Consider the following 17,099-nt stretch of genomic DNA (forward strand, 5'->3'; position numbering starts at 1 on the left):
CATTATCCTCATTTACACAGGAAGAAACTGAGACCCAGAGAGGCATACCAGTGGCTGCTGGTCTTTACTGGGTGGCAGCTTATTCATCTACAGCAGAACACTTTCTTGCCATAAGTGGCAGAGTAGGAACAGCATCTAAAATCACTTCCAATTGTGTCTCTCTTTCCTATAGGGGGAAAAGAAGTACATTTGACATCGGAAGTATGAGGCCATGTGGTGAAGTGCACAGCCAGTCTGAAGTCTAATTCCAGCGTTGTCTAGCTGTGTGACCTTGAACCCATTCCTTAACCTCTCTGAGCTTCAGTTTCCTAATACGTGAAATGGGGTTAATAATAACTCTCATGCAGGTTTGCAGTGCAGATAAGCTATGAGGAATGCAAAAGAATCTATCAGAGTGTTAGGTACACAGATGGGTTCCATCAGTATTGATCCCCTTTCCTACCCACCTCCCACCCACCCACCCCACCCCCGCGCCGTACCAGAGTCCAGGGGAAGAAGTGCAGTATGGTGGAATTCACACTGTGTCTGGGGTCAGGGGAGCTGTGCTGTGACTCTGGCACCAGCAAGGCTGTTCAACCTTCAGCAAGTCACTTTTCCTCTCTGGGCTTTGGTTTCTTCCTGTACTTATAACACAAGGGAGTTTTGTTTTACAGTTGTTGGATGCTTCCATTTACCTCTCATTATGCAGCCACTCAAAAAAGAAAAAAGAAAAGACCCATAAGGAGAGAACCAGGAGAAAGGGTGAGGTCATGCCAAACTGGGGTGCTGTGTTTTGTAGAGTTAGGCATATCTGGCAAGAGGAAATATTTTGTGAAGACATAGGCTTTGGATCCTGGTGACCTGGGAGTGAGCTCAGGACTCCTCATCAACATACACAAAAATAGCTCTCTCCTGCCCCTCTGTCTGCCCCCTGCCTCTGGGAGATGCCCTCACAGGCTTGGGCCTCTGCTGAGGCAGGCCTTGAGCTGATTCAGGCGCCCAGCTGCCTGTTGCCATGGCAACGTTCCAACGAGCTTTGCATAGTGACAGGGATGCTAGGCTTTGCTAACAAAGTGCTCTGTAAAGGACTTCATGTCTTTGGCAGGAACAATTCTGCCTTCTTTCTCACAGTTAACTTTGGGGGCTGTGAGGGATTTGGCAAGTCGCTTCCCCTGTCTTGGCCTGCGCCCCTGGGTTTTCCTTGAAGGCACAAGTTGGCAGCTTTTTATTTTTCTCTTTCCAAATATTCCATAACCATCCGTCCTGTCCACTCCCCCTCCAAAGGAAAGAATGGTTTTTCCCTTACTTAGAGCTCGGGTGAGCTCAGCCTGTTTAGGGAAACAGCACAAATGGACTCTTTTAATCACTTATATACCCTTGGCTGATGGCTGGGTCAAATAGTGTTCAATCCCCTTTTCTTTGTTCAGGATGCCCAGTGATTTTTCCGGATAGAAACAGGAAGACCCTGTATTGTCCTGATGAGTGAGTGATTCCCCGGAGCAGGAAACAGAGTAAGAATTCTGAGTAGAATGGAAAGGAAGTCAGGCAGAAGTGGACCAATCCTACTTTTATCGCTTGCAAGCTATGGGATCTTGGACAAGTTCTTTCGCGTTCTTTGGCCTCGGTTTCCTCATATGTGCCATGGGGGTGATAATAGGGGCTTTTGAAGGGCATTACTGTAGGGTTATTACAAGGTTTAAATTTCTCTTATGCTTGTCACTGTTTCTATTGCCGTGATCCTGGTCCAGTGCGATAGCCTCCTGACTTCCCCATTTCTAGTTGAAACCCCCGCCTCAGTCCATTGTCCACATAGCAGGTGTGGTGGTCTTTTAAAAAGTTACGGTGAAATCAGATCCTGTCACTCCCTTGCTTAAAACTCTGAAATGATTTCCCATTGCACTTGAAATAAAATAAAATCCTCTGCTCTCCCCTCACCTTGTTCCCTAGACATGCTGGCCTCTTTTCCGTTTCTCAAAAGCATCACGATCCTTCTCACCATATGGACTTGGCACTCTCTGTTTCCTCTGCTGGCTTCTTGTCATCCTCAGTTCTTAGTTCAGAGAGACCGTCCCCAACCACTTATCCAAATTAGCTCCCACCCCCATGCCTGTGACTCGCTGTCGTATCTCCATGTTAATTTCCTTCACTGCCTGGGTTCTTAGTGGACGTGGTTATCGTCTGTCTCCTCTGACTGCATTGTAAGTTCCTTGTGTCTGTCCTGTCCAACTCTACCTGCCCCCAGTGCCCAGTGCAGGGCCTAGATATAATAGGCTCAGTGGAATCTACTGAATGAATGAATGGCAAAGGCATACAGAGCACTGGGAACACAGTGTGAAAGAGAGTAGAGCCCAACACATGCTTGCCCCTTCTTCTGGCCTTGTTATGTGGCTGGAAGACGGAGGGTGGTTCACTAGACCTAAGGCCTCCAAAGTGGGTGCATAATCTCTTGGGGTGCACTTGGAAGGCACTCTGGCTTTCTTACTGGAACAGAGGCCAAAGAAAAAAACATGCCCCGAATTACCATTCCTCAGCCTGCAGCCTTCCCTAGAGCCACTTTCTGTATACCCTCACCCCCATTCCTTGGATGTTAATGGCATCATCACCCTTCTAGTCACTTGGGCCTCAAGGACAAAGTGTTCAACTCCCCTGGTCAGCCTCAGCTTCTTGACCTGGATAGTGCGTACATGGGTGTATTCAGTCTGTGATCATTCATGCATTCCTCAGCCTCTCCCTCCATCCCCTTACTCCCCAGACATTTCGGAAACGTACCTGTTCCTATTCAGACTTCCTCACCTGGTCCCCAGGAATATAATCTGGGGGCTCAAGTGCACAACCGAGTTGAGTTCAATTCTGTTTTGATTTTCACAGCGTCATACACATTTTACAACTATCTCAACATGTCATGGCTCTGTCTCTTCCAGCCTCTCTAACCTTTTTTTCAGTCTGTGTCGTTGACAACCTTGAACCAACCAAGACTTATATCTAGGACCCATCACAAGTGGATAAGAGGGCAGGGACCAAACATTCCCCAAACCTCACCTTTAAGGTTTTTGTGATGTTCCGAAATCTTCAAGATTTTTACCATAATCATAAATCTATTTTCCCAAGATGCTTCACTCTTGACCCTTCACACTTCCTCTGGAACCTCTGTTTCACAAGCCCTCTTTTCTGGCCTCTGGTAGGTCCATTTGGAGACCTCCTGCCACATTCTACATTGAGCTACAAACCCAAGAATGGATCACACCTTCCTGTGACTTCTCTGTATAATTATCTGTCTCCCCCACTAAGCTGGGGAGCCTTGAAGGCTGTGTCTGCCTCCCTCTGTAATCTCGGTCTTGCATGGAGGTAGAGACCCTTGACAGCTGGAGGCCTGGCAGGACAGGTTCCTAAGAAGGGTGATATCCCAAGTATTTAACAGTATGCCCTTTGCCTTTCTGTCTGGCCAACTCTTCTTCATCTCTCATGACCCAGTACAACTGTCACCTCCTCTGGGAAGGTATCCTCTACCCTTCCAGACTGAAGTTTCTCTTTGGTACTCGTACAATATGTGTATCCTTTCCCTGGGGTAGCAGTGACCACACTGTACCATCGTGATCTGTAGATGTGTTGGTCACCCCTCCTGGGTGGTAACTTACACCTCTATGTCCCCAACACCTAGCAGAAGGCTTACCTGGCCAGAGCAGATCCCTAGGAAATGTTGAAAAAATGACTAAATGATTTGTTGGGTGAGTAGATGGATGGATGGACGGATGGATTGATGCCACTTGACCCCTTCTGCGTGGCACAGTGTCCCAAGTCTTCCAGGCTGAGGCTGTAGCTGGACCTGCACCCACAGTGCTCTGTAGCTGTGACTATGACAGACAGGTCCCCTGTCAACATGAGCAGGTGTCTGATGACATTAGCATTGGGCAGTACCACAACTTTGCTAAGTAAGTGTAGTCACTCTGGGTTGTCAAGCTCTGGCAGAGTTGATTCCAGGAGCCATGGCCCTTCCTCAGTGCCAGGATATTGGAGCTGGAATGAGCTGCTGAGCCAACACAACCTGCCCCGTGTCACTTTTCCCACAGGGCTGCAGCACTTACAGTGAACAGCTGCATCTGCGCGCACGCGTGAGAGAGAGAGAGAGAGAGAGAGAGAGAGAGAGAGAGAGAGAGAGAGAACGAGTGGATTTACAGTGGGACTCATGGAAGGAGCCCTCTCATTGGCTTCTGAGGGTCCCAATTCCTGTTTGTGAATCTCTGGGCTGCGAGCTGTGCTGCGAGCTGTGCCCTCCCCCAGGAAGGTGAAGCCCGCGAGGGAAGCGAGAGTGGAGTGAGGATTCAGGTGTGTGTGTGACAAGGAGGCAGGTCCGCCTGGTGGCCACATTGGGCACATAAGAGGCATCTGGCTATGTTAGCTCCAAGCCTGCAGCCTGGCAGCCTCCTGCTGTGCCCAGATTTCTCCAGGTATCTCTCAACACTGGAGTCTATTGGCACCAGTCACTTACAGAAGTGGATCCGTCATCCACAATGGAGCAGGGAGCTGTGTCACATAGAATTCCTGGGTAGCACATTCCTTCACTGGTCCCTGTCACACTCCTGGATTAGGCTCTGTTATTGGCCCCTCGCTCTTGCGAGCTTCTGCAGACGGAGCAAGCACGTGGCAGCAGAAATGACAGCGCTGAGAGCAGAGGCAGCGAGGCACAGTGAGGGCAGGCGAGTAGGGTCCCCGAGGGCGCCCCTGCTGGCCCCGTCTGCAGAGGCAGATGAGGCGGGGCCCACGCTCAGGTCTCCCTAAGGTTCTTCTGGAACCTGGGCTGTTCAACCTGAGTGGAGCACTAAAGCAAGGGGGGAGGAGGGAGAGGGAGAGACAGAGAGGAAGGGAGGGAGGGAGAGAGGGAGACGGAGAGGGAGAGAGAGAGAGAGGCTGAGAGAAGCTCCTAGCAGGCTGTAGTCCAAGTGAGAGGGTCAGGTCTGGACAATTGTGTGCCAGGGGTACAAGTGGGATTTGGATGAGCCGTGTGTGTGAGAAGCCAAGCTGAGGTGATGTAAGCACCTGGGGAGGAGCACAGACAGAGGAGGAGGGGAGAGGAGGAGGAGGAGGGGGAGGAGGAGGAGGAAAAGGAGGAGGCGGAGGCGGCGGCGGCAGCCACGGGGCGGCTGCCAGTCCAGAACAGAATGATGGGCAACTCTCACCACAAGCAACCGAGGAGTAAGAGCCAAAGCAGGATGCATTCAGCAACAGGTACTCTCTCTGCCCTTCCCTCCTTTTTCCGCGGCTTCCACAGCCAGGGCCTCCCCAGCTGCAGCCGCGGGGCCCCTGACCCTTGGCGTGAGTCACAGGAGCTGCCAGGGGGGCGGGGAGAGAGCCTGAGGGAGATGCGGGTGAACTCCCAGCTCCCCTGCTCCCCCCGCCAACCTGAATTGCATAAGTCAGAGCTCCCGGAGCTGGCAGGGGCTGGCCTCTTTGCCAGCAGCCCCGTGCAGCCTCTGGAGGGTGGCGGGAGCGTCAGGGAAGTGAGCAACGTGCTGTGGACTGAAGTTTATTGCTAGGACCGTGCTTTCTGTCTGGATCCAGTAGGCACAGACCTGGAACCGTGCATGGCTTATCCTTTGAGTCTCCTTTGTTATTCAAGCCTTCGGCTCCCCCAGCCCACCTCCCACCCGCACAGTACACCTACACCTCCTATGCTGCATGCAGTGAATGATCCAGGCAAATCTGTTTCTTGCTGTGTAATGCCCTGCCCCCACCTCCTGCCCCAGCCCCAGCAGGGAGCGCGCCTCACTGCAGGGCTCATAGCAGCCTGTGGAAGCCTTGAGCATGTTGCCCACTATCTTGGGCACGCCGTCTCCACATATGGCGTACTTCCCCCCAACAACCCCTTCTTGGATGCTAACAGTATGGAAATCAGGGAGACAGAATCTGGAGACAACTTTTCCTACTTCACCTCCCCAGACAGTGCAAGAGCGTGTGGACACAACTTCTCTTGTCCCATCCACCGCCTACCAACTCTTTGCCCTGCTGCCTGTCCCTTGGCCTCTGGGAAGCACCTTCCACAGGCACTAGTGCCACGGGTGTCTGCCCTTCATCTTTGCCCTTCTCAGCACCCCTCATAGAGAAGCCCGTGGTTTGGAAGGAACTCATCCACTGTTCAGGCCAACTTTGTGTCAAGTTTAACTCAAGTTTACCATAAGAAAGCAACAAACGGGCTGGTGTGCTGCTGAAAATGGGCCATACCTCTTTCCTTTCCCTGGGGACTTGGATGGCCATGTGGTTAAGGGGAGTTGTCCAGGGACACCAGTCCTAGGGACGTCCCCGAAACGGGGGTCTCACAGGCCGTGTGGGGGGATGAGGCTGTAGGAAAGTGACTTGGGATGTGCTGGCAGACAGGGTAACTGCCCCTGGGGCCCACCTGACAGAGCAGGGCCTGCTTTGGCCTCCTGGATGGGCTGAATTGCGACCCCTATGGTGGACTGAACCAATAGCAAAGGTTCTGGGTGTCGAAGTTTCTTTAGAATCTTTTGGGTACATACTCTTCTAAGGCCATCATTAGGTGGATGGGCCAAGCAGCACCTCATAGCATCATGCTTCTCTGTCACAGAGCTGGAGGCTCAGGACCTGCTGCTGTTAAATGGACAGGAGCTTGAGGATAACTTCCCCATAACTGCTGGTGCTACAGCTCAGGACAGTTACTGGCTGCCATTTCATTTCTTCAAAATTCTTCTGCGCCTTCAATGCCAGCTGCAATCCAGGCTCACCCTGGAGGTATGAAGTACTGGGCCTGCTTCTGGCAGCAAGGAGGTGGCCTCATGACCGCTTCTCCCTCTCTCCCTCTCTGTCCCATTGTGTCTCCTGCCCCCCCCCACCCCCAGCACTGCACTGCTCACTCACCATCCCGAGGCAGTCCCAGGAGCCTTGGTTGAACACTCACCCCCACTGGGCTGTCTAGACAGAGACTGGTCAGCCTTCCAGTCCCAAGCTGCCCACAGACTGGTCAAGGAGAGGAGACAAGCACAGGAAGCAGTCAGCTAATGGTCTAAGGGAGGAGGTGAGGCCCTGACCACTGGAGGTAGATCTGTCCTGAGGTCAGAAGGTCTGTTCTGAAAGTTCATGGAGGAAGAAACCATCTCTTCTGTTCCCCACCCTTACTAGCAAATGTCCTTTCCTCAGAGCTCTGTCTCAGGCCTGTGTCTCCTCTCACTCCACACCCTCTCCCCTGCTGACCTCTGAATCTCTGTCTCCAGGTCACACTAATATGGTCAACGGCTCCATCTCCACCTGAATGTCCCACAAGGACCTCATTCTCAGCCAACCACACTGTGCACCGCCCTCCACCCCTTTCTCTTGGTGACATCACCATGTCTCCAGTAACCCACACTAGAAACCCGAGAGTCATCCTGTGCTCCTCTCTCTCCCTCAGCTCACATTTACAATTTTCACTCATCCATCCAACTGTTCAACAAGTATTTATTATTGAGTCTTCCTCTGAGACCTGGTAGACCCTCCTCTTGTCCCCCGTCAATGCCTGAGTCCAGAACTTTCTTGACTCTGGCCTGTTCCAGAGTGGGGCTCCCTGCCTCCCCCTTAGCCTTCATCCCAGTCATTTGGGGAAGGGACATCCAGATTGCTCCCCAAGCACGTCCTGCTTGTCCCAGGTGGCCCAGGGGAATCATTTGTAGGCGCTATAGAGAAAACTTTGGTTTCCTTTCAGAGTTCTGTCTATATTTTAATGTGTATTTGAAAAATATATAGCTAGTAAATCCAACACATGGTTTCTCATATATTTTTAATTAGGGCAAGATTAAGTGTTTTAAAAGTGAGTCTTTTTAAATAAAATAGTTAAGTAAATAGTAGTACAGGTGGTACATGGAAATGGAAAAATTGATGATGTGAGACACAATTGCCTGAGGTTTAGGAAGCACCAGTTTCTAAGGTAAAGTACATGTTCCTTAGCACAAGTTAGACACCTTCCATGACCAGGCCCCACCCACTCCTCCAACCTTACCTCCTGTCACTTCCTGTTGAACTTAATGATCCAGCCATTTTGAATGACTTCTGCTTTTCCAAATACGCCATAACCAGTCAGGACTCCCATGCTTTCACAAACGCTCTTTTCTCTGCCTGGATCCCCCACCCCCACCCTATAACCCCCATTTTCTCTTGGTAATTTCCTATTCATCCTTCAAAACCCTGATTGGGTGTCACCTCTTCTCTGAGGCCTTCCCTGACTGACCTTCCTCCATACAAAATTAACAGAGTTCATCCCTCCCTCCTCTGTACTAATTTAGTATCTTGTACATAATTTTATCATTGCTGGCATTGTCTTTTTTATTAAGACTTTAATTTTTAAGAGCAGTTTTAGGTTTCAGGATAATTGAAGAGAGGGTATAAAGATTTCCCATGTACCCCCTGCCCCCAGACCTGCACAGCCTCCCCCATATCACCATCTCCCACCAGTGGCACATTTGTTACAGTTGATGAGCCTACACTGACATGTCACCATCACCCAGAGTCCATAGTTTACATGAGGCTCACTCTTGGTGTTGTACCTTCTATGGGTTTGGACGAGTGTATGACATATATTCATCATTAGAGTATTATAAGAGTATTTGCACTACCCTAAAAATCTGTGCCCTACCTGTTCATCCCTCCCCCTCACTCCTCCACCCACCTACCCCTGGCAAGCAGTGATCTTTTTATTTTACTGTCTCCATAGTTCTGCCTTTTCCAGAATGTCATAGAGTTGGAATCATACAGTGTGTAGCCTTCTCAGATTGGCTTCTTTCAGGCATTGTCATTTTTATGGTTGTTATTAATTACTTACCTCCCCTAGTAAAATGTGAGCTTTTCCGGGGCAAGGGCTAACACTTGTTTGCCAAAGGGTGGAAAAGAGAGGCTGACCAGGCTCGATCTGTGAACAAGTGGAGTGATCTTAGGCAAGTCATTTACCTCTGCTACCTCCATCCTTGGGCTAGAAAAAGCTAGGAATCCTTAAAGAGGGGATTCTTAGCACTCACCCCCAGGGTGGTTTGGGAAGATGTGGTGTGAGATAGCTAGGAAAGCTTTTAGAAAGTTTAAATTGATTTTCAAGTGAAAGAAGAGCGATTATGATTGCAGATGGGGGAACACCATGGGCTTTACCTTGAGACTGGAAGCAGAAGTGAGCCTGGCATGTTTGGGGGACCACAGAGAGCAGCCAGCTGAGCTGCTCCCAACAGCCAGTGCACCTACAAAGTGGGTGGGGGTGGGGGTGGAGTGGGGTAGCAGTAGGGTAGTCACAGCATGTGAAAGCCCACATGACCTTGGAGCTCAGGTTGCTTTGATGCTGGAAAACCTTGTCTGCCAGGCTCATGAGTTGGAATTGATTTCTCCACACCTTTCACACCCCCATTCACCTCTTGAGTAAGTGTAGCCCTGTGACCCTGTGAATCTGTATGGGGTCGGGGGAGATACGTGCTCGTGCCATCCTGACTACACAGCACGTGCATAGCTGTGTATACAGGAACCGTCTATTTGAACTAGTGTCCCAAAGAGGAGGGAAAGGGAACCAGTATGACACACCTATTGTCTGACAGCACTTTCCATCCACAACTTTACTTAACCCTCAAAACAACTTCCATGTAGGGATTGTTGGTGCCATTTTATGGATGAGAAAACTGAGACTCAGGGGGAGAGTTGCCCCATGGTCTGATAACCAGAAAGTTGTGGAGCCCAAGTCTGTCTGAATGTCAACTTTGTGTCTATTGCACCATGCCGTGTACTTCTCAGTATCTTTGCCTCAGTGGTAGGAGTTAGTAACCCTGGAGACCAGGTGTGCTGAAAAGAGGGCTCTGTGGCTCTGTTCTGGAAGGGCTAGCAAATCTCTATAGCAACCAGGACTGCAATTCCCATTCTTGTAGAAGTCCCGTCGTATGTCCCTTTGGCGGTATGTTTGTATTGTTGGAATGATTGAACTCACTTGTGGCTCTGTGTTGGGTCCAAAAGCTAGAGCTGAGGATTCCTCAGCTAGGAAGCAAGTGGAGGAATTCCTGAATTTAAACCTAAACCAGGTGTTCAGAGGGGCTTCTGGTGCAAGGAGACGTCGTATCATGCTGCTTTCCCACCACCGTCCCCAAGCAGCCATACCAGCACTGTAAGCATGGTAACCTGTGTTCTAAGATGAAAATGAGTCCCCTGTTCTCTCCTCTGTGCCTAAATAAAATGAAGAAATCACCTCATTGCATTTGCAAGGCATTTCCTAGTTGACCTGGCCGTATCATATTCACAAGCTTATTGAATTCTCATCTTGATTAACATGTGACCGACGCTAAAGTGGCAGACACTTAGGAGGGAGTCGAGTGGCCCCTATCCCCTGGGGGCCTTCCTTCCTAATCCAACTTAATGAGCCCATTGGATGGTACGGAAGAAGGTGAAACTCTAGACCCCCAAACAAAATATTTCCTCACCTCCCACACTGAGAGATGTGTTGGAGGTAGAGGACTGGCCCTGGGGCTTGAGGCCAATCATGATGCTCCCACATTCCCTGTTATAATGTTGTTTGTGCAATGAAAAATACAAATCCATTCACACCTAGAACAATTATGCTGGCAAATCATTTTGTCAAGCTGAGACCACATCATATTTCCCTGAGCCAGCAAACACACTTGAAAGACAGAAATGCAAAAGTAGAGACAGCCACAAGAAATGGGAAGATGCATGGATTTTGTGTGGGCAGCCTCAAGTTTGAATCTAAGCTGTGACCCTTACTTTGGTTCTCGGTGGGGGGGAGTTATTTTACCCTTGTATCCTCAGTTTCTACATGTGCAATGTGAGAATCACAATAGTAACCAGTACCTCCTTACAGGGCTGTGGTGAGGAGTCAATGATGTGGGAAGTTTTCAAGGGCTTTGTGATGTGTGATGCGCTGCACTCTGGAACGTCTTATCATGGGATATATACAAATGCACATTGTTGAAGCAAGTGAAGCTTTCTGGTTTCAGCCGTGGTTGGGGAGCAATCGGGGACATGTGGGTTTTCCTTGTCCTCTAAAATGCCTAAGCTTCGTGGTAAGATTAGAATAATCGATAAAGAAAGTGGAGAAGACTTCCACAGCTACTTGGGGTCTCAGCCAAGCTCTCAGAGCTTCTGCTGCATACTTGGTCTGGTAGGATTAGTGGTACCTCCCTCACAGGCTGGTTGTAAACATGAAATGAGGTGTGGTGTGTGAAGCAGCTGGCATGTGGTGTGCTGCCATTATTGCTGCTTCAAGCTGTCAGAGTAGGTGGGCTTCTAGGGATCACTGATGCACAGCTTGTCAACAGGTGCTAAGAAGGCTGTGGAGAGAGTATGGGGGGACACACTGTGTATTATTATTAATTTTTTCATGTCAACATTGAGCAGTATACTTGTTGTCTGTCATGACGGTACCCAGGTATTTTAATAAAGGTGACATGTGCACTTTGAAACCACTCATCTCCTACAAACCTTTCAGCTCCTATCACAGGGGATGACACACTCTGGCATGTGGGAGGCAGGCCAGGTATGGAGGCTGATGGGAGACCAAGTCGGGGGCAGGAGCAACAATGTTTTGAAGGGAGACCCTCCCTGAGCTTTAGGCAGAAGGCCAGGAGTGATAGAAGGGCCACTCGAAGACATAGACCAGCCCTGACATAGCTCCTATCCAGCCAGGCAGCACTCTGAGCACTTTGCTGATACTAACTCATTAGATGCACGCAACAACCTGATGTTAGCTCCTAATTATATAGATTAGAAAGTGAGGCTCAGAGAGGTTAAGTCACTCACCCAAGGGCACACAGGTGAGCCTGGGATTCCAGCCCAGGCAGTAGGACTCCCCATTCTGTCATCTTAGTCAGTCACGATGCTCATCTGCCAACGTGAAGGAGCGTTTGTCTTCCACCCACCAGCTGGGCAAAGACTGGACTTCAGTGTCTACCAAGAATTAGTGCCATGATTCTCAAACACTGTCAACTCCTGGGCTCCACTCCCGAGAAGTTCTGGAAGTGCAGCCAGCAGGGAGGGCAGGTTTTGTGGAAGCATCTCTCCCACCCGGACAAACATTTAAGTCCCAGCCGTAGCTCTGTCTCTCCCCAAGCAATGGCGCTTATCTCTTTCCTCTGTCACCACAGCCAGACTTCCTGAGAGGTGTCTCCCCTGCCCTCCCACTTCCCTCCTTAACCTGCTGTGGTCTGGCCAAGATCACCCTCTTGGTGTCGCCACAGAGAACACTCATTCCTTGGACCTCAGCCAACTTAGATTCTTGAATGCAGTAGACGATGTAAACGGGTCCTTGCTCCTAGACACTTACCCTTTCCTAACCTCAGGGACACAGCGCATTCGCCTTTGTCTGGCAATTTCACCTCAGTCTTTTTCAGTGCCTTTCTGTAGCCATACAAATATGTTGGGAAGATGGGGCTGCATAGACCCACAGCCCTGCCCTCCAGGAGTTGTTTTGTATAGGAGGTGCTCGGTGCCCTGGAGGCAACAAGCTGCTTCCCCGTGTCTCTGTCAAAAAACCAAATAATGGAAAGGAGAATAAGTCTCCGGCTCTGTCTCTTTGACTCTTCCAAGTAGAAGCGGGTCATGGCCAAGGCACAATCCCTTGGCCTATGCTGGTTTTGCCAGTATGGTCCTGGGGTCCCTTTGTAAGGGGCCTCTGGCACATGTGACTTGTTTCCTGGGCCCCTGTCCTTCTAAGCACATGGAAACAAATTTGAACAAGGTATGTTTTAAAGCCAGTGATTCATGCTCTGTGCCCTGGGCAGTAGACTTTGCTAGAATCTGCAATATGCGGCTGGGCTGGAGGTAGGTGAAGCAGTGAGGAAGGTCAGCAGGCTTCTCCGCCTAATGCCGGACTCTGAACCTCACTATTCTCACGGTGCTTCCCAAGACTTCCCTCTGGGAACCTCAGTTTGCTCCCGATACCGAGTCCTCTGTCTGTGCTGAGGATGCTGGCGGATGACCTCTACGGGGTGTAGGCACTTGTTAGGAGTGCAGGAAAGTAAACTGAATGGCATCTAGCCGTAGTGCACCAACTCTGTCCAGGCCAAGAGAGAAAGTGTGTGTGTGCAAGAGACTTGTAAAAACAAGGCCTATCTCTGTGCACGTCTCTCCTCTGGGAAGGAAGGGGCTGCGCAGTGACAATAGGCCAGGGGCGCTGAGTCAGACAGCCAGTTCCTGCTCATTTCCCCTCACTGCAGGATAGCAGCCGAGCGGGAGGTCAGCCCTCCGTGGTGCTCCGACTTGGGCCTTGGGCAGTGAAGTGTACCTAGAGCTAGACGGTTCCCCTCACTGGCCTGCTGGGACGGAACCATCCGGACCAGTGTGGCTGCACGGGTGCTGGAGGTGGAGGGCAGTGGGAAAGGAGAGAGAGGAAAGTCACTTTGGGAATCCTGCATCACATTCCCTGGGCTGGGCAGCCCAGGGACAACTTCCCGGGGTAATAGATCATGTGACCAACGGGGCCAAACTGAGCCAGCCACGGTGTTGGGAGGCGGGGAAGGGAAGGGGCCCTGAGTGCCCCCTGAGGAGCCTGGGGACAGGGTTCAGAGCAGTGCAGAGCCCATCGGCTGCCTGCCCCCAGTGTGGGCCCAGCACACGCTTCTTCCTTGCATGACGACCTGCTGGATGTGGAGTCTTGGCCATCCACATGGCTGGGATGGACAGAGCAGAGGCTGTCACCATCTTCTGGAGCCGGGGAGGTGAGTCGTTGGGGGGAGGAGGGTCACTTGCTCAGCAGAGGGGAGAAGGGAAGGAAGTGGGGCCTATTGAGGGGAGGGGTTTTCTACACAGAGCCGTCCTGAGCCAGCCTGTGCCATCTGGGGGCGTGGGGGAGTGGGTTCCCCAGTACTAGAGGTCTGCAAGGAGGGGCAGGTGGGCCACTTAGCAGAGGTGCTTTGAAAGCAATTCCAAATCGGGTGACTCTGGGGGAGGAGAGGGTGGATGTGATCACATCCTAACCCTGATAAGCTGGATTCTAAAGGGATAATGAAAGTGACTGAGGGATTGTAAGTGTGTGTGTAAGAAGTGCTGTACCTCTTATTTTCTGTAAACCAACTAAACATACCCTCTCAGGCCCTGTCCCTTGGATGCTGGAAAATACCATGTCAGTCAATCTTGGGGTTTACACACCTCCTGGACTTCTGCTAAAATCCTGGTGTGTGTGTGTGTGTGTGTGTGTGTGTGTGTGTGTGTGTGTGTGTGCGCGCGCGCGCGTATGTTAGCTTGTTTGTTTTCTATAACACCAAGCATGGAAGCAGGGAGGAGCAGGAAAGGGGCACCGGTCACTGGTCATCTGTCCACCCACGTTATTACCAAGAGATCAAGTGCTTTGTAATTGCAGCTGAAGCCAGACTTCCTGGCAGTAAGGTAGAGTCAGGTTCAGGGTCCTGAGCCACACCAGGGCCTCTCGCTGGCTTACGTGACGACGATAGCGAGGGGTGTGGTGACACTGCCGTTGCATGCCCTTGAACATGTGCTGGAAGCTATAGTGAGTGCTGCGGACGTAGCTGGAGTCCATCCTGTGTCTCTGAGGCTCTACTGGGTCCTTTGTGGCAGGAGGTGATGAGCTAGAGGAGTTTGAACAGCACAGTGATGGGTCTGAGAAGAGTAGATGAGATGGAGGCACAGTCGCTACAGCTGAGACCCATGGACAAGGAGGAACTTTCTAATAGACTGTCTAGGGCTGCCTTGAAAGGGAATGAGGGCTGTGGGTGTCTTTAGGCACGTTGCCTTTCCCATAGTCACGGGGCAAACACTTGAGAAGACAAGGGCCAGTGCAGGTTGGCCCTGCTCTTCTGAGGAGGCAGCACCCACCTCAGCAGGGGTGCAGTCCCAGCCCCATCCTGCAGTGGGCTCCCTCCTTCCACCTCCACAGCTCCAACCCTGGGCTGGCACCACCATCTCTCCCTCCCCCTGGGCTCCCTGCTCCCACCTTTGCCCCTCTCCAGCCAGAGCAAGACTTTCAAAACAGAGCCAGCTGCTCAAAGCCCTCTGCTGGCCGCCCACCGCCCGTTGAGGACAGTCCAGATTTCTTTTTCTTCTTTACTGCGTCCTTTTTACTCTCTAAAAACAGCAGAGATAGCGTCGTTTCTCACTCTAACACAGCTCTGACATTTCATAAATCTATGTCCTAGACAGCTGGAAAAGGCTATATTTAACCTTCCGCCTCATGGCCTTTGATGAAGGGACTTGCTTCAGGCACTGCCTCCTAGTGCCACAGAAGACCAGAGCCTTTTCTTTGTTCTCTCAGAGGCCAAAGTGGCCTCTCCCTCCAAAGGGGTGGTGCCCACAGCTTGGCCAGCCCCCTGCCCCAGAGCACCCACCGTCCCCTGTGTCTATGTGAGGGTCCCGGGTCCCAGCCCCTGGAATATGCCCCCTCTGCTTTCTTATGAGCCCCACAGCTGGGGGAGCACAAGAATAGGACTGAGAACAGGGCCGGTGTTGGCTGCCAGTCTGGGCTGGGAAGGGGAGCCAGGAGAGAAGAAAATGTGTCATGCTAAATAACATGGCAGGCCCTGTATGTGAAGTTTTGCATATCATGCCTCCTGTGACCCTCACAGCAATCCTAGGCTGTGGGTAGTATTATTACCTACGTCATACTCCAATGAGGACACATGTAACCTCTGCCCCTACCTGAGGAGTCCAGCCCTGCACTCTAAGGCCTGATGGACTGACTTCTTCCCACCTCTGCTCCCGCATTCTCTTCTCGCCTGCCTCACAGATGGCAGCTACTGGGACTGGTCGCCTCACACAATTAGCTCTACTCTTCTTTTTTTTCTGCCGGTCCCCTTCCCTGCTAACAACACTAACACCCTCTGTGTCCTTGGACAAATCGGTTCCCCGCCTGGTCCCAGTGGGAAGATAGGGCACTCCGTGAGGGCCCTCCCGGTTCACAGTGTGGGCCATGACAGTTGCCACAGGCGCCGGTTCAGAAACTTCACTGAGCCAACGAAGGGGCCGTTTACATGGAAGTGACTGCCCCTGAGCCAATGGACAAAGCGACAGAGTGGTAATGAGCACCACGTTTGTAGGGCACTTTATTGTTTACGAAGTGCTTTCACAGTCAGCGGGGTAGCAGGGAGGGGACCTCCAAGGTGATCTTAATGGCACATGGTACAGCTTTAAAGAACATTGAATTACATGGTGAGAAAATGGTTCTCGCTTCCTTCTCCTTGCAGCTTTGCGATTGTATCAAAGAGAAAGTCTCAGCATGGTGCTATTCTTCAACCTCTGTAATGCTTGCTAAGCTTTTGGAATGGAGCTGGAGCAGGCCTGGGTCTCAAACATGCTAACAGACAGACAACGATACCCACATAGAACTTAATTACTCTCTTTCCATTGTATTTTTGTCACTGTTATTTCCTATTTCTGGCAAATGATGCTCCTTTTGTTTTGTTTTGTTTTTTGTTACCTTATACAATTTATTTTAATATAAATTTATTCAGGCAAAATGTTCATATTGAGAAAAAGATGAAGCGTATACCACAGGGGCCCAGTCAGACCCCCCCAGGGCTTCAGTGCTGGAGAGGCAGGGACAAGAAAATAGTGGTCTGGAGGGCAGAGTGTGGCTGTCGAGAGTTGGTGGCTGTATTTTTAACTAAAAAAAAAAGAGTTGGTGGCCAGTACGGCATAATAAATGTTTGTTAAAACAATGAATGAGTATGATATTCTGAGCACTGGGCTTAGAGGCGAGGATGATACAAACGCAAACAAGTTGCAGGGAACTTCTGGTATAAGGGAGGTCACTTTTTACTAATAGTAAAGAGACTATTCTTGCTTCTCTTGGAGGCCTTATCATAAGAGCCTCCCAACAACCCTGGCAAACTGAGGTGCAAGGATTTGCTTTACACCTCACTGCCGGCCAGATCCCCCGAGCCAGGCCAGTACCGCATACCCTCTCTTTACCCCACCCAGCCCCTCAAAGCCATGTGCAGTCCTTTGCAGTTTGCAAAGCGCTTGTTACATGTATTGTCATCTTGTCACAGCCCCGTGAGGGCGAAAAATAAGGGTTGCAGAAGAAAGTAGGTTTTTACCTTTAGTTTCTTAACCTGTCTGGTATTCTTTCAGAAATAGATATATTCTGATCATATTTATAACAGTGACATTCTTTTTTATTTGTTTTTTTTCTCCTACACATTCTTAAC

The 17,099-nt window shown here is 50.6% G+C and overlaps 1 protein-coding gene across 7 annotated transcripts in view; it reads left to right on the forward strand.

The window, feature by feature from the left end:
• NHSL2 (NHS like 2) overlaps positions 1-17,099 on the forward strand; it is a 187,411-nt gene that overhangs the window by 116,458 nt on the left and 53,854 nt on the right. The window contains exon 1 of one of the 7 annotated variants that reach the window (XM_074324045.2): positions 5,102-5,202. The exons of 5 other annotated variants lie outside the window; for them this stretch is intronic. In XM_074324045.2, coding sequence (XP_074180146.1) covers positions 5,136-5,202 — 67 coding nt within the window. In that variant the 5' untranslated portion in view covers positions 5,102-5,135. Of the gene's footprint in view, positions 1-5,101; positions 5,203-13,162; positions 13,656-17,099 lie in introns of those variants that run through there. One more of the 7 variants, XM_074324040.2, reaches the window with a different exon arrangement.

Source organism: Rhinolophus sinicus, chromosome 18 (genome assembly GCF_057876585.1).
Source record: "Rhinolophus sinicus isolate RSI-liver-muscle chromosome 18, RSI-T2T, whole genome shotgun sequence".
Taxonomy (NCBI): domain Eukaryota; kingdom Metazoa; phylum Chordata; class Mammalia; order Chiroptera; family Rhinolophidae; genus Rhinolophus; species Rhinolophus sinicus.